This window comes from Acinonyx jubatus, chromosome C1 (genome assembly GCF_027475565.1).
Source record: "Acinonyx jubatus isolate Ajub_Pintada_27869175 chromosome C1, VMU_Ajub_asm_v1.0, whole genome shotgun sequence".
Taxonomy (NCBI): Eukaryota; Metazoa; Chordata; class Mammalia; order Carnivora; family Felidae; genus Acinonyx; species Acinonyx jubatus.
The window spans coordinates 13,875,173-13,901,714 of NC_069381.1; the positions used below are offsets into that span (position 1 = coordinate 13,875,173).

Genomic DNA, 26,542 nt, shown 5'->3' on the forward strand with positions numbered 1-26,542 from the left:
AGCGAGGGCAAGCAGGACCAGTCTCCCCCGGTCCTGTCCTGGGTCATACCTGTGGGGTCCTGTGTGTACCTGGCACGTGACTTGAGTGCTTCCTGTGTGCTGGGCTGGGCTGTGCCCTGTTGAGTGGGTGTAATTAGCATGGCCGTTTTACAGATGGAAGACAGACCTTGAGAGATCAGACTTAAGGTCGAGCAGCTTTTTGAACCACATCATGTCCCTCTGCTGCAAGGGCCATCCCACACCTGGTGGGGGTTGGGGCCCTCCGAGTCCCCTCCCCGGACAGGGGTCCGGAGTGTTGGGCTGTGTGCAGTCCAGCTTTCCCTCGCTCTCAGGAGCGGCCCAGCCTTGCTGGGCTTAGGCTCCCTTCCCACTTCGAGCCTCTGGCCTTGTCCCAGCCAAAGGGGCCCCAGGCCCCAGGCCCTGGCTGCCTCTGGCCTGGGCCTGGTTCAGGTGCCCTTTGCCAGCCAGCACCTGGCTCCACCCGGGGTCCTGACCTTGGTGCCAGTTACCGGGGGTGCATTCGGAATGGCAGTATGAGTCCCAAGTGTGGGCCTGAGTTAGAGCTGGGGGGCTAAGAGATGAAACCTCACAGCCCTGCCTCCAAGCCCTTGTGTGGTGTGGGTGACGTAATCTCTTCCTCGTGGGAAGCACTGAGTCTTTGGGGTGCTAGCTCTTGCTTTCCAGCACTGCCCAGTCTGCTCCGAGCCATGGTTGCTTCCTCTTCAGGAAGCCCCGGCCTGATGGATGTGCCCAGGGGAGATGGGCCTGTCCTGCCCTGTCTGATGGAGGACGTAGCTGTGGTGGTTAAGAGAGATGGGCTTGTAGGCTCATGCCCCAGCGCCTGGCATGTGTAAGCGCCTGGTGGGTAAATGACGAGCTTCTCCGATGCCCAGGGCCTCCCCAGGCTCCTCCCGGAAAGCACAAGGGCCAGTCTGATGGACCCATTAGTTCCGCCGCGCTGGCAGCCGTGCGTGCAGGTGGGTGGGGTCCCGGGGCGGGGGGGGGTGCTCAGGTGGACTTCTCCACTGGGCACACACCTCTGTACCTTGTTGCAGGCAGGGTGTGGTGGGGCCCTCACCTCTAGGTGTGGTCTGAAGGGTGAGCTCTCCCACTTTGGACCCTTCCTCCCGCCTGATTCAGCCGAGTTCTGCCTTTAGGTTTCGGGCCCAGGCTCGGCCAAGAAAGCGGCATCCCACACATCAGTTCTCCTTGTCTGGGAGGGATTCTCCATCTGGACACTCATGGGGGCAGGAGGCTGGGCCGGTCACCCCCAAAGAGCCCGGCCTGGGCGGTTCATATTTTAACTATTGAAGGAGATGCTGTGTATGCAAATGCCTTGCCACAGTGCCTGGCCTCGGTGTCCCCCCAAATCCTGGGGGCAGGAAGCTGCCTGGCAGGCAGGTGGCAATCTCCAACAAGGCAGAAGGAAGGGCCCAGCATGCCTGTCCTCAGCATGAGGCCCCAGGTCCTCCCAGCCCGGGGTTCCCCTTGGTCGTTTAGGGAAACTGGGATTTTTCTTTTTTTTTTTTTAAGTAGGCTTCACGTCCAGTGTGGAGTCCTACTCGGGGCTTGAACTCATGACCCCGAGATTAAGACCAGAGCTGAGATTAAGAGTTGGCACCCAGGCGCCACAAACCTGGGATGTTTTAAGCCATAGCTTAGGTATGGCCCTCAGTCCCCAAAGCTGAGAAAGGGGAGGAACGCACAGCTCACCCCTGCACAGCCAGCCAGGTGCTGAGGCTTAACTGTTCCATACCCATGCGCTATATACCTGATCAGGTTAAAGAAAGTGGGGATTGATTGCCTTCTGTTGTGGGTTAACTCAATGCACCCGAAAACTCAGCCCCCCAACCATGTGACAGCCCTGAGGACACAGTCATCCACTGGGATCTCTGTGCCCAGCACATGTAAGTGCTCCATAAAGGTTATTTTTATTAATAATCACTTCCCAGGGTGCCCGGGTGGCTCAGTCGGTTAACTAAGCGTCCGACTTCGGCTCAGGTCATGATCTTGCAGTTCGTGAGTTCGAGCCCGTGCTGACAGCTTGGAGCCTGGAGCCTGCTTCAGATTCTGGGTCTCCCTCCCGCTCTGCCCCTCCCCCGCTCATGCTCTGTCTCTCTTATCAAAAATAAACAAACATTAAAAAAAACCAAAAACACTTGCCCACCCCCACCACAGTATGGGCAGACTGTGTATCCCACCATCGTATCCCCCTTCCACAGTAGGTGCTCAGTAAATGTTTCCATGAATGAATGAGTGAAGTGAATGCCTTAAATACTGTCCCTCAAGAAGCCCTCAGTCTGGTGAAGGAGACAGGCACGTAACCGCCACAGAATTGAATTTGTACACTCGAAATGGGGGAAGTGTATGGTGTATGAGTTCTAGCTCAATAAAACTGCTTGAAAAAAGACCAAATTAGCTATTACTAAATTTGGGAAGTTATGGGTATGAGAATACATTACATCTGGCAACATTTCTCCTCATTTATAACCATTACAAGGTAACCCAAATGCCTAATATTCACCAGGAACTGAAGGATTGCATTCACTAGGCTGGTCAAAGACCTATACGTGTATGATAGTCTATTCATTCTAGGAAGCATTAGTTGAGCTTTTAAGGTCGAAAGCCACAGGGCACCCGGGTGGCTCAGTGGGGTAAGCATCGAATTCTTGATTTCGGCTCAGGTCATGATTTCACGCTTTGTGAGTTCGAGTCCCGTGAGTCCGTCCCCCTGCTCGCTCGTGCGTGCACTCTCAAAATAAATAGACTTTAAAAAAAAAAAAAGGAAAAACTTAAAAAAAAGTAATTAAAAATTTTGCAGATTTTTCTTTAGAGGCTTCATCACTGAGAGAACAGGAGAAAAAGATCCTCCAAAATGGGCAGGAGGGCCGGCAGGCAGGGCGCGCGTCCCGGCCCCCTGCTTACCGTTAAGCGGGAGTAGACAGTGGCCCCTCGGGCCTGTGGTGGGGGTTCAGTGGCAGTGCCCTCCCCCGGGGGGCATTTCCTCCAGCCTCCTCGGGGTCTGCCGGGTTCTGGGAGCAGAGGCCCACTGGCTAAGCGCGCAACACGAGACGCTGGAGGCAGGCTGCAGGGAGCTCACAGGAGGGAAGGAAAAGGTGAGCCGGTGGCATCTCCAAAGACCGAGGCCAAGCCGGCTCCAGAGCCTCAGGGGCAGGACCTCTTCCCGGTGGGGAGGACGCCATCCTGACTCTTTGCTATCAGTCTCTCGAGGGAGAACTTCTTACCTGGCTCGGCATGGGTTGTGCAGGTGGGGGTGGCGGCCCCCCGTGACTGCAGGGCACCCAGGCTGCACGGAGGGGATGGCACCAAAGAGAAGAGAGGCCGAGGCCCAGTCCACACTGCCTGCTTCCCCTGTGGCGGCAGAGGGGTCCACACAGTGGCTGCTTAGTCCATGACGAGAATGAAGGAGACGGTTCGGAGTCTTGGAATCTGAGGCCCCAGGAGGACCCCAGCGAGGGCCGCGAGAGACTGACTTGTCAAGGTCACAGCGAGGGCGTGAAGGGACCCCGGAGACAGCCCTGTGAGCTCTCACTCTCTCGAGGCCACCACCCGCCCCCGGGGCCACTGAACAGGTGTGGGCCCTGCTGACTGGCCACGTGGCCGCCTGGTGTCAGCCGGGACAGCAGGGTCCATCCGGAAGGGTTGTGAAGCGTCCCGCTTACGGTGGGTATTTGCGGAGATGAAAGGGGGAGGAGCAGAGGGGACAGTGCAGGGAAGCCGCACCCAGAGTGACAGAATGACAAGGTGGGGGCCCCCCTCTTCCGGGGCGGGTGGGGCCGGGGAGCCGAGCAGCAGCTCCGGGCTCCGCAAGGACCCCCCTTCTCACCCACCGCGCGGCTCCCGCCCGTCTTCTGTCCGACTCGCCACCCCGGTGGGGGCCAGCCCTCACGGCCAAGGCCACACGCGCTCGGAAAGCGAGGCTGGCGAGAAAGAACACGAGGCCAGTGCTGACTGCGTCCCAGTTTCTTTTTATTCATTTTTTTTGTTCTTTTTTTTTTTTTTTTTTTAAGTATGGAAGCTCAAGTATAAGATGTAGATTTTTTTTAAGCTTTACAAAAAAACAAAATAAAACAAAAACTCCTTTTGCATTCCATAAAAATTGACAGAAAAGCACCTGGCCAGAGCAGCCCGTCAGCAGGCCCCACCCCCGCACCCCCGCCACGTGGTCTCGTGGGACAGGGGCCAGTCTGTGCAGGACATCGCCGAGGGCCACCCGCTTTCTCCCAGAGCTGTCCCCTGTCCCCCCAAGCCCCAACCCCAAGCAACTCCCAAACACACGTGGACTCAGATTTCCAGTTTTTCTTCTCTCTTTCACACACCACAGTTAGTTCATAAAATTTTTTTGTTTTACATTTTTTACACCGATGTAACAAAAAGGTGGGAGGGAAGGGGAGGCAGACAGACTGTATTTTATGCCTATAAATGGGGGGAGGGAGGCAGACGGGGGGCCGGGGCAAACAAAAAACACACGGTCTCTGTGGAAATACGGAGAGTTTTGATGGCAAAATGTGGTGGGAAGGAGGCCTCAGAGACAGGAGGGTGTTTACTGGGCTTTATTCTCAGGGAGAGATGGTGATGCCGTTGTTCCGTGACCTGGGGGGGGAGGCGAGGGGCGAGGGAGGGGAGCAGAAGACGAGTTTTCTAAGAAAGGGGTCTAACGAGCGCATGGCGTGTCCAGTTAGCGTGGAGCAGGGCTTTAACACTGCTGCTTTCTCTTCAAGGCCTCCACCAGGTCGTTCTTAAGAGCTTCTTGCTTTGATTTGTCTGCGAAAGTCTGCACAGACCTGCCAGAGGGAAGAGAGTTGATCAGCCCGTGTGACGGGCAGGGGGCCTCCTCCAGCAAGGCGCCCAAGGCCTGAGCCCTCGGCCCTTTGCCAGGCGGGCTTCCTTTGCAGGGGAAGCGCGCGGCCCGCCTGGACGGGCGCCCACCTCTGCGCCAGGCTGGGGGGCCCGGCCGGAGCCACCAGAACCCCAATCCACTTCAGGGCCCGAGGTCGGCCTGAACCAGAAGGTGGCTTCTGGGCTTCCAAGCACAAGGCAGCAAAGACCCTCTGTGCTTCTGACCAGCCGCGGACTCAGCCGGGGCGGGGGGCGGGGCACAGAGGGGCATGGACTCTGGGTCGCAGGGACCCTGCTATCAAGCTTCCCCCTCACTGCACCCTTGCCGAGCAGAGGCAGCCCGCTGCCCGCCCCCCAAGTGCAGGGTGCAGAGGAACCCCACTCGGCGAACGTTTAAAACCCCTGGCCATCTGAGCAGATCGGGTTCACGTCCAGGGTGGCGCCGGAAGGGCAGGTGCTCTCAGCCGTCAGCGGTGAGCACGGCCGAGAAAATCCCTCGGCCTGGACGTCAGGAGGCAGGACGGGACTGAGCTAAGAGGCCCCGGGTCCCTGCTGGCAAATCCCGATCTGTGGACACATGCTGACGTGAGTGCCCCACGTGCCGGCGTTAACACTCCTCATTCGCCAAAGCGAACAGCCACTAACCCTCGCAGAGGCTGTATGGTTTACGAAGTGCTTCCCACACACCTCTCACTTCCCTCTCACGGCATCCTGGAGGAGTCCCACCAGGGTTCCCAAGCACAGAAAATGGAAACTGAGGCTCAGGGAAACGCGCCCTGCCAACGGCCTGAACGGTCACTCTGTCAAACGGACTCAACGTGTCGACCGGCCAAGGACTTCTTAAACTATGTGTAAACTTGCCAACCGTTTCAGAGCAGTGGAAAGAAAGGAGTGACGGCTGCCGGGCAGGAAGGCGGTGGACGCCACGCCCACGGGCGTCTCAAGCTCCGTGTGCATCAGCCGTAAGAAAGGATGGGAAGGAGAAGTCAAAAAATCCCCAGATTCCAAAAGTAAAATGAAGCAGGACCCAGGAGAAACGACAGCATCCCCAGTTGAGTTCTGGCTACCGAAGCCCCGAAAAATCGTGGGACGCGGCCTCCAAATGGTACACGGGTGACACGGAAGACAATAAAACGCTCTCACGAAATGCCGACACGTCTGGCTGAGTGTCTCTAAACAACCGTTTGCCCTGGACTGTCCTGGCTCTGCGGTGGCCCAAGGAAGGGTCAGACACCAGCCGTGGTGGCCTTGGCTCCAATTCTCAGTCAGTCCGCCACGTGCTTCTGGAAAAGCTCCCGGCAGGAAGTGGCGGCGGCTCACACGGCTCCTCGGCCTGCGAGGGTGCTGGCTCTTCTGGGAAGAACGGGCTGAGCGCACCAGGCCTCACCCCCACCCCCCAATGAAGCAGAGAGTCCCCGAGTTAGAACCAGAGTGAGAGTCAGGTCAGAGACAAGACACTGGGCGCGGAATGGCCGGAGGCTATGAGGAGCAGGACACGGGAACACAGCTTGCGAGGGTCAGTGCCAAGCCACGTCAAACTCATGCCCGGAGCAAGTGCTAACTCGGCACGGACAGAGCGCCAGGCTGCCCACTGCTGCAGAAGGTTCCCATGCCGGAAAGCCTCTAGCGGGTGGCCACGGGACTGACCACGGACAGGGATCTGGCAGATTCTAGGGGCTGCCAAGAAAACCACACAACGGTGGCCCACCATACAAAGGAGGCTCTCTCGGGACAGGAGCGGGACGGTCCCAGCGTGAGGCCTGAAGGTGGCACGGAGCCCAGACCGACCAGCAGCGCCGCCTGGTTACACAAACGGCCCGGCCCGGCCATCCCGCCGAACCTCTGCTGGCTCGGGTTCCCGGTGGCCAGTCCCTGGGCCCTGCGGCCCTGCCCCACGGGCCTCATGTTAAATGTTTCCCTCCTCTCCCGGGACGCCGACTGCTTCCATACACCTGTATCTGCCACAACCACAAGCTATGGTTCTCGGTTATGGTCCACAAGCGAGGCCATTTCCTTGCCGTCAGCACAAGGCGTTTAAGAGGAAGGCCGCAGCCCGTTAGGGGCAGAAGGTTACAAGCAGCTCCAGCGGCCACCGGTCTGGGGGTGCACCAAGCCTGGCCAGGGGGGTTTTGGCCCCCGCTCCGGGCTCTATCCTCAGGTTTGGGGCGACACAGCCCTCTCAACTCACGGCCCCGAACAGTCACTTTCCCACTGAGGAGGCTCACTTGGCCTCTGCGACGCTTGGCGGGAAAGCCCGAGGCCCTGGCCGCCCATAACGGCACACGCAGCGGACTCGGGCCGCCCTGAGTGGCCGAGTGGAAGGCAGTGCACAGACCCCCGCCCTGTGGCCCACGGGAGCGGTGCAGACAAGCGGCTTCTGCTGGAGAGGCAGAGTTAATCCCCAGACGGGGGCTTCTTCCAGGGCCAAACCCCCTCTCTGCCCCACACCCAGCCCTGCCTGGCGTGCGAGACACACACAATACACGCGTGATACAGGTCCGTGTTACGTAGGGCCGAGTCTACACGTTAACGTGGCCGCTCACAGCCGTGAGCCGACACAGGGGTTAGTGGTGTTTAAAGGACCGCGCGCAGCGACAGCTGGTCGGGGGGGGGGGGGGGGTGGTGGTGGCGGGCTGGTGAGTCCTGTTTAGTGGGGAGGGTGCGCACGCCTCTCAGGCAGGGTACCTGCGTCAGCTTAGTTATCAGGCTGGATGTGGATCTGGCGCTGGGTCAGCACTTGGGAAAGCTCCCTCTGCAGCTGCTGAAACTTGGGGTGGTCGGGGATTACGTCAACAGATCTACAGAGAGTGGTCACAGATGAGCGTGGCGGGAGGCGAGGGCGGCACACACTGGGAGTGCCGGGGCGGGCGCGCGCCGGGCACGCAGGGACCCGCGAGGTCGAAGACAGGGCAGTGTCGTCACGGCCCCCGCGCTCCGGCCCGAAGGGGTGGCCGCAGAGCTCGATGCTGGGGACGGCCTCGACCACCCGCCCGCAGGCTCTCTGGGTCCCTCTCCTCGTTCTCCTGCCGCTGGCCAGGCCGGGCGGGGAGTGTGTTTGCTGAGGATGACGCTCTGGCCCCGGGGTGACCAGAGGACAGCAGTGTTGCCAGAGTCGGGGAGTACGACCCACCGGGGGCCAGACCGTGTTCCCCAGAGGCGGGTGGGAGATCAGGAAGATGGAGACCCGGAGGGGGCACCTCGCTACTTTAAACTGTTGGAGGAGGAGACTAGAAATCTCTCCTGGGTGAATTCACAAGTCAGCGTGGCCCCTGGAGCGGCTTCCTGCCTCTGATTTGGCCCCAAAGGAGAGACTCACACATGGAGCCGGGGATCAGAGGGCTGGAGGCTGAGGGCAGGGCACCAGACCCGGGCCTCACGCGGTGGCCAGGCGCACTCCATCTCATCTGACCCCTGCGGCAGGCCTGCCTCCCTGACGGGACGAGGGCCAAGTAGAGGAGCCACCGGCCAAAGGTCACACAGCTCGGGTGGACAGCACTTATACGGGCTCTCAGCTTTCTGATTTCAAGGCCAGTGCTCACTCCACAGCCGCCCCACCTGCCCCCCAGTGGGCCTCTGGCCTCCTGCTCTGTCCCCCCATGGCCTCTGGAGACCCAGAGAGTCCCTCCCAGCCTTCATTTGGGCCCAGGCTGCAGAACCAAGGACAGAAGATGGGTGGGGAGGGGCGGCTCAGGACCATGGCCGTAGCCAGCAGAGCCCTGGAGGACGCTGGAGTAGCCGGGGGACCCAGAGCCCAATGGGCTGCACTCCCTCGCATGTTGTGAGGTCCGGGCAGATTCCTGAGATGGAACTGATGAGGCGGGGGACCGAGAGGAGGGGACTTCAGGGACGAGGGCACCAACTCCTGTCCAGGTGAAAGTCCCAAGACAACAAAAACAGCAGGGAAGGAACCGGCGTCTACTGAGAATACAAACTGTGCGTGAGGGGTCTGACCTTTCAAAATCTGCACTAACGATCCCGTGACGTGGGTACTTCAGCAGGTGTTACAAATGAGGAAACTGAGGCCCAGTGACAGAGAAGTGTTATGCAGCACACCTAGGATTCAAATCCTCGTCTTTTGGTTCCAAAGCTTATGTTTTGGGGGTACATTACCTCAGCCCATTGACGATGTCCTTTGTTTTCCCAAAGTAGATCTCATTCAGCGTACTTCTGATTTTATTTTCCATGTCCTGGGAAGGGAGGTCAGTCAGACAGGATGGCAAACAGGAGTCCTGAGGCCCACACCCTCCCGGTTCCACCGGCTCACCCCTGCAGTTCCCGCAGTGGCCACAGGGGGGAGGCGTGAGACCGCACCAAAGCCCAGTGAGCCAACCACCCCCACGCCCCCTCGGGGCCAAGACCCCGCCTATCATTTGTGCTCTGAGCCCTTCCCAGGCTTCAGACACCACAGCGCCAATACTCAGGGACTGGCGGCCACCGCTGACCACGACAGGAGCAAGTCTAAACCACATCACCACCTCTCAGGCCCCCCACCAACTTCAGGAACAACTGTGTGAAGCCGGAGAGCACCCTTTCCTCCAAAGAGCGTGGGGAAGGGAAGGCAGAAGCAGCTGCGGCCGGAGAGCCTCCTGAAGTTCCTCCTGAGCCTGTGACCTTGTAGGGACACTTCCTCTCTGAGCTCAGGTCTCTCCTGGTACCCAGCGGGCCGGGGGAGCAGGACCAAGGCCTTCCTGCGCAGCCTCCTGGGAGCACGCGCTGGGGGGCACAGAGGGGGTGCCCCGGGAGCTGAGCCCTGTGTGCATTCCCATCAGGAGGCTCGGAACACACGAGCCCAGGGCAAAAGGGCCAAAACAGAAACACGCTGCTGGCCGCTAAGGCGCTGCGCACCGGGGAGGAGGCCCGCAGGCCCGCACACACCCCTGGGGGCAGGATGTCTGGCGCTGGGGCGCGACCCAGAGCCCAGAGCCCCACTCACCTCTACCAGGCGCCCGATATTGGCTATGTGTGGGGAGCAGTCGCTCACGGTCTCATCCTTCTCCATCTGCAAGAGAGAAGAACGTCCCTCCACGTCAGAGCCGCGCACGGCGGCCTCCGCCGGACAGCACAGGCCAGCCCTGTGCTTTGCGCACAGCCCGTCGCTCCCGCTGGTAGCTGTAGAGTCAGCTGCAGGTGGTACAAGGCCACTTTTCCAGCATGGAGCCCAAGCACCGGGGACTTGGGCTTTGGGTCATCAACAGCTCAGCCAGCAGAGGCCCAGAGGCCCCGTTCTGGAGCACCCCCCTCCCAGCCCCCAGGCCGCAGCAGGGAGGGCAGAGGGGACGGCCCTGGCCAGACACTGGCTCAGGCTGTGGGTCCCCTCATACTGCTCAAGAGCCTCCACTGCCCTGTGACAGCAACTTCGGAGGGAGGGGCCAGCAGCCCCGAGACCGGGGGACTGAGGAGCCTCGCCCAAGGTGACACAGGTAGTGTCAGGTCGTGGCCCAGACACTTCTTAGTGCACAGCCTGCGGGGCTGGCCATGTGGCCGGGGGCAGTTTGAGCAAGAGGATCTGAACCCAGATTCCTAGACAGCAACCAAGTAGGGTTTTGGAGGAGGTGGGACCCAGCAGTCGGGTCTTGGGCGGGTCAGTTCTGGTCCAATAATCCTAACTATTAAAGTCCTGACAAAGTTTTACTGAAAGTAGTAAGAGAAGGCAGGGGAGGGGATGACAGATGATTCCTGACCTGCACACTTATGCACGAGGTGTGGACCCCCTACCCCTCCGTCTGTGCAAGGCAGAGTTCCCTCCCAAGACCGGGGATTCCTTAAGGAGAGCCCTCCCTGTCTACACCTCACAGGGTGCCTAGGACGGTGGTGAGTTACGGAGTGGAGACTCCTAGCAGCCCTGCTCACTGTTGGGTGAAACAGGTCCTCCCGAGACAGGATGAAAAGGCAAGGACAGGAGTACCAAGACAGCCAGAGCTCAGAAGAGCAGGGCGGATGCCTGGGGAGGGCAGGGCGGCAGTGTGCTCAGAGGTCAAAGGTCTCTGCTGCTTCCCACACCTATTTTGACTTTCTTATCAGAGAGAATGGTTTTCATGCCAGAAACGGTAGAAGAGACCCAGTTAGGAGCCAGATGAAGCGAGCAGATGGTAGGAGGGACCCAAGTCACTTTAAATGATCAGGCTTCCAGGGTCAGACAGGTCCGATTCTGTGGACCAGCCATCCCTGAAAAGTCACAGCACAGATTCCAGAACACCGGAGGAGGGCGGAGACTGACCCTACTTTCACCAAAAAGGAAGATTTGAGTTGGAGATTCAACACTGATCCACACCAGCCCTGGTGACAGCATCGAGGGTCCAAATGATCAGAACCCAGGGACGTGGGCTGGTACGGGGACACGACAGCTGCCAAGTGCAGGGTCATCTACTTCGCTCAGTCCCTGTAAGAGACCTCTGTTTGCAACCCAAGGAAGCGGAAGCTCAAAGATGTCAAGGCATCTGCCCGGGTCACGGCAGGTCTCGGCTGGCTGGGGTGAGTGCAAACCACATTCTCCGGCTCCAACGTGAACCTCACCAAGTACAGAATAGGAACCAAGTCCTGCGAAGAGACGCGTGGTTTCGGGAGGATTTCAAGCTTGAGGACAACGTGATGTGGCTGCCACAAGAGCTTCCACGCAACTTCAGCTACAGAGATGAACCGTTACCGGTGCCTGGTCAGGGGCAGCCCAGCTGCGCGGTGTCGGCCCCTCTCCCTCCGGGCTGCCCGGCCCGGCCACGTCTGCAGGGCAGGACTCAGGTTAGGGTGCTGGGTTTTAAGAAACCCGTGGGCAAAGCTGGAGGTCCGGTGCTTGCAAGGTCTCGACACCCTGACCCCAAGAAATGGGCAGGAATGGGGTATCTGGCCTGCCCCTGGCACTGGCGACCCTGAGGAGCCTCGAGCCTCAGAGATCACAAGGGCCCCCACCAAACAGAAGTAAGAGCGGTCCTGAACTCGGAAGTGATAGCCACTCCCCACCACGTCAAGTTTCCTGAACACCCTTTGTCCTCCCACAAAGCACGGTCTCTCGCCGCCTTCCCCAGCTCCGCGCAGGAGCTAAATTCCTGGCAACCTCAGGGAAGTGACGAGGCTGAACTCACCGAGGGCCCCGTCTTAAATGAGCGCCAACAGCCCAAAGTAAGGCTGGGCCTGTCGGCAGAGGGCTTTGGGCCGCCAGGGTTAAGTACAAGCACATCAGCAACCCAACCTCTTGGGTATCATCTCTGCTTCCGATCAACCTTCAAGGGAACAGAAGGGCAGGAAAACACCAGTCGCCCAAAGGTACAAAAGATCTGGGGTGAGGGTAGGGGGAGAGTGAGGAGGCCTGGCCTTCTCTAGGAGCAGACTGACTCCCCAGGAGGACACAAGGGGTCCCCTAAGCTTGTGGCAGGAGATCCGAGCCCAAGGAAAAGCCTGGCAGGGACCAGGGACCGGAAAAGGGAAGGAAGACATGGGCTGGGGGTGCGGGCAAGGGGCCCTGGCGCACACAGATGTGTTTCCACAGCCCCCCTGCCCACACCCCTGCTGACTCCCTCCACACCTGGTCAGGGTCAGCTTGCTGGAAACGCTGACCCACCAAAAATAGAATGATTTTTGCAATGCATATATTATTACATCCTTATAAAAGCGGCTGCCAGAGGAAAACATTTTTATGTGCTGTGGCCGCACAGATGTTCCACAAAGTGGATCCAACCAAGTCTGAAGTCAGAGCCCAGCCCGCTTGTCCCCATCAAGCTCTTCTCCTCCGCTATGGCCTGGAGACGGGAAGGACACGGTAAGTACGTGGAAAGCAGGCTGTCTTCCTCAAGTCCAGTCTCTCCCGTGGCCATGTGGCATTTTCCAACGGGCGCAGCCTGGAGGGTGGGACCCTGAAGGGAGCCAGCCCCGCTCCGTGTCCGCTCTGGAGCCCAAGGGGTGAGGGCCTTGGCCTGCCCATACCTCCATTTCCAGGCCTCTACCTGGGCCCACTACGTGCCCAGGACAGGGCCTGGCAGAACGGCAGCTCCATTCCCGGGACTCCTCCGGTCCTGGCTCTCAGGCAGAAGCCAGAGACGTCCTCCTGCTGACTGAGCTGTGCTCTGGGTAAGAGCTGGGCTGGAGGCCAGGACTTAACACGCTGTCAAGCCAGAAGACGTGGTCAGACAGCCTCTCAAGGAAGGTTCGGTGTGCCCAGTTTAGGGAAATTTTAATTGAGCCTAGAACTGCATATATTCTAGAAGACGGAAAAGTCTCTGCTTATAGGGTATGCGGTAGAAGGTATTTCTGAATAATAACAGAAATAGTTATTTCAATTATTTATTGAGCACAGACCATGTGTCCAAATGGTTTTTTATTTTCCTCTACAACAGCTTTTCCAAACAGGTGTTATTAGCTCAACGGTGAGAACGCGGAGACTCAGAGAAGGGGAGTGGACTGTCCGGATCACACAGCTGGTAAGGGAGCAGGGTAGGACTGACCCAGCTCCGGACAATCCTGAAGCTTGTTTTTCCTCCATGAGACCTCTCCGTGGGCTCAACTTCATGCACATTCTTTCCCAGAAAAATCAAAGACAAACCACAATCCGGGGCTCGGAAATTCTGACCAGTACCCCCCCCACCTCTCCACCTCCCTCCCCCGCAGGGCCCCCTGCGGATCTCCAGTCCCTTCCTCTCCTGCCTGACTGTCCCTAGAAGCTGATCCCGCCCAGTGCTGATCCAGGCCACCTCACGGAGCACAAAGAAGCAAGCAAGTGCTCCCTGAGCTGCAGGCCGTGCTCGCCTGCCTCCTGAAGACGCCACGGGCCTCGTTCCCCTGCTAGAACATACCGCCTGGCCTAACTGCCAAGCTCAAGTCAAAGGGGATGTCCCTGCCATGACATAAGGGCAGGTGACTGCCTTGGAGTTTTCTGGCTTAAAGACAAGTCATAGGGCGCCTGTATCTGAGTGGGGAGAGAGCTCAGCTTGCAAAGGACCCGCCTGATCCCCCCACTCGACACAACATTCCACCTTCGTTTCTAAATGTTTAGAATCTGAAAAAACTATCAAACGAACGTCTGGGCCCACCCCGGATCGGAAACCTTGGATCTCCTTCCAGAGATTTATGGTCTTGCCTCTTTCCCACGTCTCCAGCTGTCACACAGGAGAAGTGACCTCTCAATGCAACTTCCTTTCTAACATGTTGGTACTTGGCTTGCAACGTCTTTTCCTTGCTCTGCAGCCTTCCCCCTGGGGCCCAGGTGGCAGTCGGCCAGAGGGCACCTTCCGCCCTCCTCCCCTGGAAGGACCATATGATTTGGCTGTGAGGAGCTCCCACAAGCACTGCTGCGCACCCTTCCTCCCCAGCCCCCCAGCCGCCTGGATTTGCCCCGATGCTTGTTCCACCTGTTCCACCTTCCAGCCCGTGTCCTCAGGAGGCCTTGCTAGGCGGAGGGAGGGTGGAGGCAAGAAAGGGCCAAAGGGGAGGTGACGGGAGAGGGCGCCGAGGGAGCGCAGGCTAGCACGCCCCTGGTCTGAGCCCACCGGAGCGCCTCTGCAGCCTAGGTGTTGTGAGCAGGGGGGAAAGGCGGCCGTTGTTAAATTCACCAACGATTTAAAGAAAGCTCTCCATGTCTGGGGCACCTGGGCGGCTCAGTCGGTTTAAGCAGCTGACTTCAGCTCAGGTCCTGATCTCCCAGTTTGTGAGTTCCAGCCCTGCATCGGGCTCTGTGCTGACAGCTCGGAGCCTGGAGCCTGCTTCGGATTCTTGTCTCCCTCTCTCTCTGCCCCTCCCCAACTCATGCTGTCTCTATCAAAAATACACATCAAAAAAACAAACAAAAAAGGAAGCTCTCCAAGTCCCACACTTACGCTCCCAGCCACCGAACTGAGAGAGAAGAGGACTGGGGGCAAAGCCTCCAAAGCTGGGGAGGGACCCCTGGGGGCCTCTGTGGGGGAGTGCTCCCGACCACTGGCCAGGATGGCTTGTAGGGTGGGTGCCTGGTGACACGGGTCCTTCCTTCCAGACACACACGAGGCAGGGGTGAGTGTGTGGCCGCGGGGAGGCCTAGCTTCCAGAGGGAAAGCCTGGGTCTGGTCACCGCAGGCATGGCTTGGTAGAGGAGCTCAAATGAGGAAGCCTCCCCTGACCCCATCACTCACGTCATGATCGGTCACCCACGCCCCGCCCCTCCTGCCTTGTTCTTCTTTGTTACTACCAGCCTCGGGGCTGACACCAGCTCATCGACTGGCTGCTGGGCCCAGAGGACAGATGAAGAGCAGAAAGTACAGCGCGGTACAAGGTAGCCGTCTTTTTTTTTCTAAACAGACAAATCTGGCTCCGCCTCCTACTAGACAAATCAGCACGAGGACATTACATAACGGTTCAAACGTCGGTCTCCTCCTCCTGTCGGTTAAATAGGGAGGGGAACGCCACCTCGCTTACAATCGAATCAAGGGGGCAGCCCCCCAAAGCACCACGCGTCGCCCACTCTTTATCACCAGCTTTCCTGGAACCTCTTGGTTCCCGATCCAAGACAACTGGACGTTTTCCCGAGGTTCATCCGGGACACACAGCTAAACCCGCAGCCCTCATTTCCCGTTTGCTCGGAAGCCACGCATCATTAGCCGAGACCTGTCTCCCTGGCCGCGGCCCTGCCCCTCCTCTCAGTTACTTACCTTGGAAACCGGCCCCAGCTTTAACGCACCTCGGATGAGTCATGCGACCGGCCGTTAGGATGACAGAAGCACGAATCTCCTCATTAAAGGCCGAGGGCGCAAGGCGACACAAACGGGCCCGCGGCCCCGGCCTGGCGGGCTGAGGACAGCCACTCGTCAGGCCCGTGTGGCTTGGCAGCAGGCATCGCTCATGGCCAGCCGGAACCAGGCCCTGGCCGTGGGATGGCGGCTCCGACCGAAACTACCAGGAAGGCTGAGGATTAAATATTTGTCCGGGTCGCTGTAAACCAGTGGAATTATAAACAGTTTGGAGCGGTAAGTGGTGCAGGAAGCTGTCTCCGGATACGGATTTAGGATTTTCCACCGTCGCCCGGGTGGCAGGGGGAGGGGGAGGGGGAGGCAGGCTGCGGTACAGCTGGCTGTCCGGGCTCAGCTGCCCTCCCCGCCAAGGGTTCCTGGAGGACAAGGGCCTGTTTCCACGCAAAATGACGGGCCTCGGGTCTGAGATGAGTGGGGACAGCCCCGCTGAGGGGCCAGAGACGGGGACCCCCAAGATCCCCGGCGGCTTCAGGCCCCTCTTACTCGACAGAGTCAGCGGAGGCTTAGCATGGGGTGGGGGGGTTGGTCTAAGGCCCTGGGACGCATCCCAGGCATGTTGACAAAACGTCTACCCTGCCCTCTTTCAAATGCATGTACGCACTTTTCTGCTGAGCCCACGAGCCCACAAACCTACATGAGTCACTAAATTCATCTTTTCCGCAATCTTTTTTTTTATCAAATACGGCTATTAAAAGTATTGGAGTTATTAACGTTAAAACATTACGGGGCACCTGGATGACTCAGTTGGTTCGGCTTAGGTCATGATCTCACGGTCCGTGAGGTCGAGCCCCGCGTCGGGCTCTGTGCTGACAGCTCAGAGCCCGGAGCTGCTTTTGGACTCTGTTGTCTCCCTCTCTCTCTGTGCCTCCCCCACTCACACTCTGTTTCTCTCTCTCAAAAACAAACTAACATTAAAAAAATTACTAAAAAAAAAAAACATTAAAAACTCGTTTGCTGTCAAAAGGGACCCTCGGGCACTACTGGCCGGGGCAGAGGCGAGGTTCTCTGCACGGAAGAGGGCTTCCTCTGGAGGGCGTTCTCAAGACCACCACACTGCTGCCAACGGACTTCTGGGAGCCCAGGGAGCCCAGGTGCTACAGGGTCTGCCCTTTCTCTTCGACCCCGCCCCTTTTTTTCCTAAGACATCTCAATATGGTTTTTTTTGGTTTTTTGTTTTTAAATTTAATTGAGAGAGAGAGAGAGAGAGAGGGCGCACGAGCGCGCGTGCAAGCGGGGGAGAGCAGCAGAGGGGGAGCGAAAAGAGAGAATCTTAAGCGGCTCCACACTCAGCACGGAGCCCCACACAGGGTTCGATCCCAGGAACCGTGAGTCACGACCTGAGCCAAAATCAAGAGTTGGGCACTTGACGGAGCCACCCAGGCGCCCGCCCCTTCTCTGCCCTGTACACAGAGACACCCCACTGCACTGCACCAGCTCCCGGTGAAGGCCTTTCTTCCAGGTGGGGCGGCTGACGGTCCTACACGCAGAGGCTTCAAGTGGCATCTGAAGTGCCAGTTTGGCCCAGTCTGCTCTGCAGGAAGCAGCAACTCCCAGCCTCCAGCTCCCAGGTCACCTAGACACACCTGGAGGGGACATCTGGGACACGGGCTGCTGAGGACACCTAAGCAGAAGGCGGGTGAGAGGCACGTGGTAGATGCAACATTCTGATCTGTGAGAAATCGACGCTTTCATTCCAGTGACCTAAATATAATTCTCATACACACCGGTCTTCCTCCACAGCTCCCACCCAGCTTGTGGCTCCCAAAGCCTTGCAATTTCCTGAGCCGCAGTGGGACCGTCTTTTGTCGTAATGGTCTTTGGTCTCCTGTCCTCAGCGTCTGAAATCACTTGGGAGCCATACAGGTGAAATGAGCTTATGTTAGGAGGAGATTCTGGAAAGCACCTCAAAATGGGGGCTGGTTGCCAGGGGATCTTTCGGTCCCCCCGATTTCCCGGCAGGGGCGAAGGAGGGAGATTCAAAGAGTTTCCAGGTTGGGGAACAGAACGCTTCCAAGTGCCGCCATGCCGGGCGCCAAGCTCACGCTCCATGAGGACAGAAGACAGAAGCCCCTTTGTTTAAGACCTCGCCCTCTGCTTTGTCTTCATTCGGCCGTCCATCTGTATCCTCTAATATCCTCTGTAGGAAACCGGCGCTCAAACGAGTAAATGGGTTTCCTGAGTTCTGGGAGCCACTCCAGCAGATTAATTGAACCCAAGGAGGGGTCTGCTGACATGTGGCTGGTCAGCCAGCACAGGTAGCTTGCAAGTGGCATCTGAAGATACCTGTTGCGGGGAGGGCCTGGGCCCCTAACTGGTGGGATATAACACCATCTCCAGGTGGACAGGGTCCGAGCAAGGTGAACTACAGGACGCCCTGCCAGTGTCCAGAGCGCTGCTTGCTGGCGACGTGGGGCACCACCCTCACCCACGACAGGACTGTCGAGTGTCCATGTGCATGCAGATTCCCTGGAAAATTCTGCTGAGTGCAGATCCCAACGTGGCGGGTCCGGGTAGGGCCGAAGATCTCTGCGTGTCCGAAGAGCTCTTTGGTGCTGCCGACGTGAGGCCGGGAGTGGGCTGTGGGCGGCAAGGTGGACGCCCTCGGGCTGCCGAGGAAGGCTTGCAGAGATGGACCGAGCCAGCGGCTGTTCGTGGACGGAGGCACACAGACGTGGTGAGCCCCGGTGAGGGCGAAGAGAAGAAGCCGTGGCCACGCCTGCAGCCCCTCGGCCCCCCGGAGGCACAGAGCCCGATGGAAGCGGCAGGTGGTGTTCGGCCATAGACTGCTCCACAGTCTTCACTTTGAAAAGGTGAAGCCCTTTAAGCGTCCGACTCTCGACTTCAGCTCCGGTCATGATCTCACGGTTCATGAGCTCGAGCCCCATGGCGGACTCTTGTGCTGGCAGTGCAGAGCATGCTTGGAATTCTGTCTCCTTCTCTCTGTCCCTTCCCTACTTGCTCTTTCTCTCAAATAAAAATACACTTAAAAAAAAAAAAAAAAAAAAGGAAGCCCTGGCTCACACTGGACGTACGGCTGGCTCCACGACACCCCCTAAAAAAAAAGGACTGTGCGAAAGATGATTATCAGATGATGCCTCCGCTGAGGGAGTCTCCGGCAGCCACACTGGAGGGTTCTGAATCTGGCCCCGAGCTCAAAGGGAAGCCACAGTCATCTTGGTTCATGTGCAAGTAACAAAACCAGAAGGAAGGGCTAACACCTGGACAACTGAAACCAGGATCGAACGTCGAGTGTCGAGAGAATGGGTAAAACCCAAAAAGTGAGGCCAAGTGTAAAATCTCATCTGAAAGAAGGCCAAGTGCACGAGAGCACGACGGGAAATCCCGGGCCCTCGGTGGCTCGTGGGAGGAAGAGGGGTGGGGGGCACCTGTGGGCTCGTGAGGTGCCAACCGAAGCGATCCTGGGCGCACTGGAGGAGAGCTCCTGTTCGGACACCACTTTGTGTTTGTTTTTTTTTTTAAAGTTTATTTATTTTTGAGAGACAGAGAGAGACAGAGTGTGAGCAGGGGGAGGGGCAGAGAGAGAGGGAGACACAGGATCCAAAGCAGGCTCCGGGCCCTGAGCTGTCGGCCCAGAGCCCGACGCGGGGCTCGAACTCACGGACTGTGACATCACGACCTGAGCCGAAGAAGGACGCTTACCGACTGAGCCACCCAGGCGCCCCCTGGGATGCCACTTTTAGTGGAGGCCGACGTAAAAGGAGTGGGCAAGCTCCTTAGTTCTGCCCAGTAGGGCGGCAGGTGTCCTGTCAGGTTGGGAGGTGACCTCTCAACTCTTCCAATGTCAAGATCCTGTGACTAAGGCAGCTTTTTGACTGCTTTGGCCAAATGTCCTCATTTTTTCTTTCTGAGGGGAAGGCATGTTTGGAGTTTCGAAAAGCACCCTGCCTGGACCCGCACTGAAGGATTCTGGTGAGCATCACCGAGGTCTGTCCTCGGAGCGCTGCCGTGTGGGGCGGGGGCCAGAGCTCAGCAGACAGCGGGCTCCCCCCAGTGCCTGCTGGTCACCAGTCACTACTGGGCACCCGCACGAGGCGGCCACAAAACCCGCTTAGATGCTTAAGGTAGGCATGTCCTCTCCTGGATCCTCTTAGCTTTTATGACAGCCTTTTCTCTCCTTTTTGGAGGCACTGGCTACCGTCCCCAGCAGCCTGTCGCCAACCCGCTGTCTCTGCCGTCACTCCATGTACAAGATAACGCCCGTCAGTTCTCTGCACAAAGCACCTCTCCACCAGAGTCTCCTGCCTGCCCACAGCCATCCCTACCCCCCATGGCGAAAAGCAGCCAGATTTTACCGCAGGACACTGACACCCTTTTTTCCATCTATACCACCACCAACCTGAAGTCTGGCCAGACTGCTTCATGCCCCCCCGGCCTTGGGAAATGATACTGCGATGGACACAGGTGGCCGAGGCCAGTGAGACATTGCTGGGGTTAGAGGAGACCTATTGTGAAAGGGAAGCTCTTTCCCCCCGGACTGCCCGCCGCCAGATGTAAGCCAGAGGCCGCCTGCTCCCATGCGGAGACACGGGAGTCCTGACGCCCTAGGCCCAGTCACACCAAACGAAGCCCGAACATCTCTCAGTCGCACAAAATGCCTCGTTTTCATTTTGGCTTAAGGCTGTACTTGCCACCAAGAGTCCTCACACAGGACCTGAGTCACAACTGGGACATGCTCCCATTCTAAAGTGTTATCAGGAGTCTGTCCTGAACATCACAGAAGCATTGCAATGTAAATACCCTGGCAAAAAGATAGACCCTTCCAAGACCTGATCTCCGGAATCACCAAGAGGCCTGTGGGGAGGTCCCCGCGGGCACAGAGGCTGCCCCAGGCCTTCCCTGCGGGGCACCGGCAACTCTTACCTGTCTGGTTAGGCTGCCTCCGAGGTTCATGGTGCCAGAGCCCGACTTGTTGGTCTGCAGCCACAGCATCACCGTGGAGGTCAGCTTGTAATGGGCGGTGCGACCACTGGATTTCTCCTGCAGGACGAGACGGACATCAGGACCCTAGATGCGACCCTGAGCTGAGGAGAGCCTGAACTCAGTGGCTTAGGAGTCCTAAAGTTGAACTGGAGTGTGAGCTCTGCCACACTAACGCTGTGGGTCTTTGGCAAGCTTACTAAACTTCTCCGGGCTTCTGGTTCTTTCCAGATGAAGAATCCAGCAAAGTGTGTTCGGGCCCCTGAACTCAGGGCCATTCTACATTCGAACGTGTCCCTCCCACCACCATGTGCCACCAGCACATGACCTTCTTAGAAAATCCCAGCTGGCTTCTAAAGGGACTAAGTCTACAACCACGTGCACTCAGTTCTTTGGGATCTTTAGCACCAGGGACTACTGCAATCTTGACTTCTCTCTATAGAACTAAGTAGCTTTGGGGCGCGTTTAGGAGTGAACAGGGCTTGAACAGGGCTTCACATAGCACAGCATCCCCCCCACTTCAAGAAACTTCTGCTGGGAGGTGGGGGGGGGAAGGGCCATACCTGCACTTCCACCACGTGGATGGAGTCCCAGCAGCCCTTGATCTTCTTTGATCCGTCTCCAGCCTTCTTTATGAGGATCACTCCAGCAAAACCATGATCCAGATCCCAGAGGTAGACAGATGAGACGCCGCCTTCAAAATACCTGCCGGAAACAGGCCCACGTGCCCATTAGATGTTAAGCCCGTCAAATTACAGATCATCAGCCCAGGGGTTCGTTTGGCAAAGCTTCATCTGAAGGTCTGTCTGGAACTGAGGACCCTCCCTCCCTGCGGTGCTTTCCAGGGCTGACTCTTCACGTGTCCTGAGCACCTGTGCTTGGGGGAGGGGGTCCCAAAAGGAACAGGGGCTTAGGAGTCCTAAAGTTGAACTGGAGTGTGAGCTCTGCCACACTAACTCTGTGGTCTTTGGCAAGCTTACTAAACTTCTCCGGGCTTCTGGTTCTTTCCAGATGAAGGATCCAGCAAAGTGTGTGATGTGGAATGGACGCACAATGGGGGTCATCACCAGAGTAATCGTTACTGTTCGACATCCCTATCTTTCAGGACGGCTATTTCACAGGGGATCAGGAGAAAAAAACAGCAGAGCCCCCCCCCCCCCCCCGGAGCTCCCTCCTCAGGTCTGAGTTGGTGTGGAAAATCTCCTAACTAAGAACAAATGCAAGAGGGGAAGAGGACGACATCAGGCTGGGGTCCCAAATCCAGGAGACCCAGAGTGACAGCGTGGCAGAACCGGGCAGCCGGGGGCACAGCGGGTCACCAGCTGCTGTGCGGTGAGTACCCGCGTCCCAGCAAGCTCTTTATCAGCCCGCTGCTAGAGCACATTCTTTACCGGGACGTCTGTGGCCTCTCTGACCCCAATTAACCTCGGCATCCACGGTGTGGCAGGCACACTCTGGGGCTCGCTGGGAGGGCCAGCAGCACATGTGCGGCGCTGAGCACAGGCTTGGGGGGCACAGGGGCCTGGGCCCCGGCCCCCCCATCACCAGCTGTGGTCACACATTACCCACCCGCCAACTCTTTATAAAGTGTTACCAGGTACCGACAGTCTGAACTGGGCCTTAGTTTCATTATAAAATGGGAACAGTAATACCTACTTTATAGGACTCGTAAGAGACAAAAAAACAAAACAAAAAACCCCCCAAAAAACCCCACGGGAAAGTAAAAAAATCTGACCAAAGATGATTATTGATTTTAATAACAAAAATAAGTACTAAAAATAAACACGTCTGTGAACTCTCAATAAAGCTGTTACATGATAAAAATATACACGGTTTAATACTAATATTTAGAGAATGTGGGTGAAAGGGACACTAGAGTTCTTTGTACTTTTGGGGGGGTAATTTTCATCTGAAACGATTTCAAACTAAAACGTTTTGGTGCCAAAGTCAGCAGGCGACTCACGCGAGTGTAACAATCGGAGCAAGGAAACAGCCTTTCCTCACCAGATCGAGTCTGCTACCTTTGAACTGCAGGATGCCGTGGTCCTAACCCACAGCGGGCCCACCGGGTGCCCAAGGGGTGCAGACGAGGTCTGCAACCCTCACCCCTCCCTGCGGGGATTCCTCGGGCAGAGGGGGCAGCCCGCCGCTGCCATCACATCCCATCCCTGCCTCTAGTTCCCCGCAGGATGCGCTGTGATTAAGCCGTCAGACGAAATTCACACCCCCAGTTGCCCTGGGCCAGGGCTAACCACACGTCAAGCCCAGGAGGGCGGGAAGGGGCTGGCTCCAGGCGAGTGCAACACAGAGCACAGACACACCTGGGTGGGTGGGGGTGGAGGGCAGAGCTCAGAGGCCTCCTAGGCAACCTCCAAGAAATCCACGCTCAGGGAGCCCACTCAGGAAGGTTCCCTGTCTTGCTCCTACTCTGTCCACACCCCACTCTCTGGGGGTGGGGGGGTGGTAACGAGATGTATTCCGGTCTAGGACCTGTGGCCCCACCTCTCTTCCTGGAGATCCAGCGGTCTCTAGAACCGGGCCCCTGCAGTGCTCGGGTGAGCTCCAACCAGGGGCTTGGGAAGCCTTTCTGGCCCGTTCTCCTGGGCTCTGGTGGCTCCCGCAGCTTGAATATTCATCAGGAGGCACACCAGCACACTAGGGAAGAAGAGCCCCGCCAAGCCCAGTCCTGCTGGGGACGGAGGGCAGGGTTCTAACGCACGGCTTCCCCTCCGGTCTGCTTGTGGGGAGCGCGGCCCCACATCAAAAGGGAAGAAACAACAGCTCTAAAAACTGTGGCTTTTCTTTGCTGGCAAAAAGGAGGGGCCGATAATCCCTTCTGAAGGCTTGATGCCCACAGTCACTCTCACCCTTCCGCCTCTCATGGCTCGTGGCCCTGGTCTCCGTGACCAGACGGCGGCGGTGGTCTTGTCCAGGCTGTGCGCCCTCTGTGCCCTAGCGTACTGGGGAAAGCGGGCCAGGCAGCCCTGGAAGGGAACCAGGAGAGACCCTGGTGGTTTCACAGCCCTGGTCACCACGTAGAGACCAGCTCCACAGCACCAAGCAGCCTACAGTCGATTCCCCTCGGTCCTGTCCCTTGGACTTGTTTTCTTCCAGAAAACAAAACCTCTACATTCATGTTTTATACGGTGGAACTGGCCGTTTCCATCCCAACGTCCCGCCCGGTGGCCTGGCTCCCACTCTGGGCAGCCTCTCCCCGGGATCCTCAGCCTCCTCTCTGGGCCACACTGACCCGGACAAAGTTTCAAGTCGGAGACAAACGAGGTAAAAACACAAACACAACTCTGACTCCTATGTGGGTTGCTATTCCTTTCTCCAAAATTAAAAACTTCACTGCAAGAACAGTTACAAAACAAGGAAATTTAAAAATTAGCCCACAATACCATATATCAACTTATCCCATAAATCTGATTTTTCCAAATCCCCTTCCAGTCCTTGTCCGGGTGTGTAATTTTTATATAATGAAAAGCACAGCAACGGTACTGCGTTGAGCTCGGCCTTTTCGCCTGGCACAGGATCGTCAGCACTTTTCCAGAGGGCCCCATGATCTCTCACTGTTTTTAACAGCCCAGGTACTAGTCCACTGGGCAGCATCCTCACTTACAGTCGATTTGACTTGTAATAAAGCGATGGCAGCAGGGTCGGAGGCGACGCCGTTGACCTCACTTTGAATCTGTTCCCTCTCCCATCGGGGTGTTCCTCATCGGGGTGAGGCAGGCGTGCTGAAACCCGGCCTCCGCAGGCATATGGCCCCAACACACAGCAAGTCAACAACGGGCCTGCATTCCATTCACCAAAAGGCATCTCCGGGGACTGGGGAGCCAGCAAGTCCCAACCTGATGCTCCAAGACAAAGGGAGCAGAGGACTGAGTGATCAGAAGGGCCGTTTCGGAATCTCCCAGAAACACCAGCCTCCCCGACAAGTGCCGTCAAGGACCGCGGTGAGCAGGTTGGTGGCGGGGTGACTGCGGGGCATGCAGACAGCCCCCCATTACGTGGTTTACAGCTTGGCTCTGCGAGTGAAGCATTAATTAAACAGGGACCTCAACAAGTTTTTGAAAATTTATTCTTACCTACTGTACTTTGATCATAATGACATGAAACAGGAAAAAAATAATTTTTATGTGGTTCACATTTATGAGTTTTTACATAAAGGCTTTTGTGGGTATTTTAAGAATGTGCTAAAATGTTGTCTGAAACCACATAAAGCCATCTGAGGAGTCGCCCGCCAGAACTAACAGCACACACATGGAAGCACTTTAACCGGCCTTTGTATATTTAATGAGTCAAATAGTATTAATATTGTTTAAATGCTAACATGCCATTTCAATAAGGTGGCTCCACCATCGCCAGCGACCCGCTCTCGGGCCTCGCACGTCAATGTGAATGAATGATCCAATGTGGCCGGGACCGAGAGCAGGCCAGCACTTGATCATTTCTAAAGCCCCAGCCCTCCAGGGAGGGAGGGAGGACCGGCCCCATACCAACTGCCACGACACTGCTGTGTGAGCTCGAGAGGCAAGGCCCAGAGTTCCTGCGGTGGGCTCTCTGGTCAAGTGGGCAGCTCAGAGAACTTTATTTATCTAAAAAAAAATTTGTTTTTAATTTGTTTGTTTGTTTAGAGCACGCACAAACAGAGAAGAGGCAGAGAGAAGGAGAGACAGAATCCTCAGCAGACCCCGTGCTGTCAGCGCAGAGCCCGACACAGGGCTCAAACTCACAAACTGTGAGATCAGGACCTGAGAGCTGAGATCAACAGGCAGGTGCTTAACCGACCATGCCACCAAGGTGCCCCCAGCTCTGAGAACTTTAAAACATGGAGGCCTGAAGACGAGAGCAGAGGCTTTTCTTGGCCCTGAAACCCACATAGACTCAGGTGAAGGGGATGAATGATGTCTTAGCTGGACAACACAGGGACACTCTGCAGGGGGACTGGGGAGAAGCCACCCTGGAAAGTCTTGAACCATGAGGCAGCGGTGCCCCTGAAGGCTCCAGGGACACCCGCAGTGGGGAAATGACACGCTGGAATCAAACTGTGCTGGTGTCCACTGAAAGGCAAACCCCTTCCACCATCCACCACAGGGCTCCGTGGTCTCAGTGGCTTCCAAGACTTTCCCAGTAAGGGTGAACGCTTCCTTCCCTTTAAAAAAAAAAAAACAAAAAAAAAAACCACAAAACTTTTTTAAAACTGATTTGTTTAAATTATTACTTTTTCAAAGTAAATCCTGCCTCCCACGTGGGGCTCAAACCCACAACCCCAAGATCAAGAGTCACGTGCCCTACCAACTGAGCCAGCCAGGCGTCCGAAGGGTGAACATTTCCTAAGGCAATGGAACTGCAGCGAATTCGGACAGCTAGGTCTAAGATGGGGCCACCGTGCACCGGCTCCCTAAGTCCGGTCCTCTGAAAACCAGTACTTGAGCACAACAGGCAGATCCAGGTTCATAAAGTCCAGAAGATCGGGGCACCACGGGCCACCTCTGCCCTGGAGGAGCTCGGGGTAAGCAGCCAGCCCAGCAGGTGGGCTCACATTTATCCGCACAGTCAATTACACTTAAGCATCATCTGCTCAAGTTTACTCCCTATCACCAGCTACATCCCTGAACCTGGACCAACTAAAAGCCCGACTCCTCAGAGTTCAGTATCATTCCTCCCTGCAAATGACTCTTGCACTTGAATCATGTCATAGTCACGGGTACAGATTCTGGGTCCATAACTCTCCAACCACAGGACTTCTGGGTGGAGGCGTAGCGGACAGAAGAGGGAAAACATAATTCTTCACATACTTCACACTCAAAATGACCTATTTCACAAAAGCTGAAGAAAAGAAAACATCTCAGCTCCTGAAGCTTCACGGAGTGTGTGCAGCCGAGCTGTGCGTGGAGACCCAGCATGGAAACTTGTTCCGGGAATCTGAGCTCTAAGTATGAATTACCCAATCCCCAGTCTTGGCCAGTGCTGGGCTGCAAATGTACAGGAAAGACGGGACTGGAATGGATGGGACCCCGTCGGCTTTCACT

The 26,542-nt window shown here is 57.1% G+C and overlaps 1 protein-coding gene and 1 long non-coding RNA gene across 5 annotated transcripts in view; one reads left to right on the top strand and one right to left on the bottom strand.

The window, feature by feature from the left end:
* Positions 1 to 3,969: 3,969 nt before the first annotated feature.
* Positions 3,970 to 26,542, bottom strand: part of CAPZB (capping actin protein of muscle Z-line subunit beta) — a 133,908-nt gene continuing 111,335 nt past the window's right edge. For 2 of the 4 annotated variants that reach the window (XM_027060238.2, XM_027060236.2), the window contains exons 5-10: positions 21,068 to 21,209; positions 20,448 to 20,564; positions 9,794 to 9,859; positions 8,971 to 9,047; positions 7,546 to 7,658; positions 3,970 to 4,805 (exon numbers count right to left, since the gene is read on the bottom strand). In XM_027060238.2, the coding sequence (XP_026916039.1) occupies positions 7,556 to 7,658; positions 8,971 to 9,047; positions 9,794 to 9,859; positions 20,448 to 20,564; positions 21,068 to 21,209 (505 nt within the window). In that variant the 3' untranslated portion in view covers positions 3,970 to 4,805; positions 7,546 to 7,555. The remainder of the gene's footprint in view (positions 4,806 to 7,545; positions 7,659 to 8,970; positions 9,048 to 9,793; positions 9,860 to 20,447; positions 20,565 to 21,067; positions 21,210 to 26,542) is intronic. The other 2 variants (XM_053208111.1, XM_027060237.2) reach the window with 1 other exon arrangement.
* On the top strand, positions 10,788 to 18,534 carry LOC113599509 (uncharacterized). The gene is made up of 3 exons (XR_008292504.1): positions 10,788 to 12,117; positions 12,507 to 12,610; positions 13,185 to 18,534. It is a non-coding gene; the product is annotated as an uncharacterized LOC113599509 (long non-coding RNA).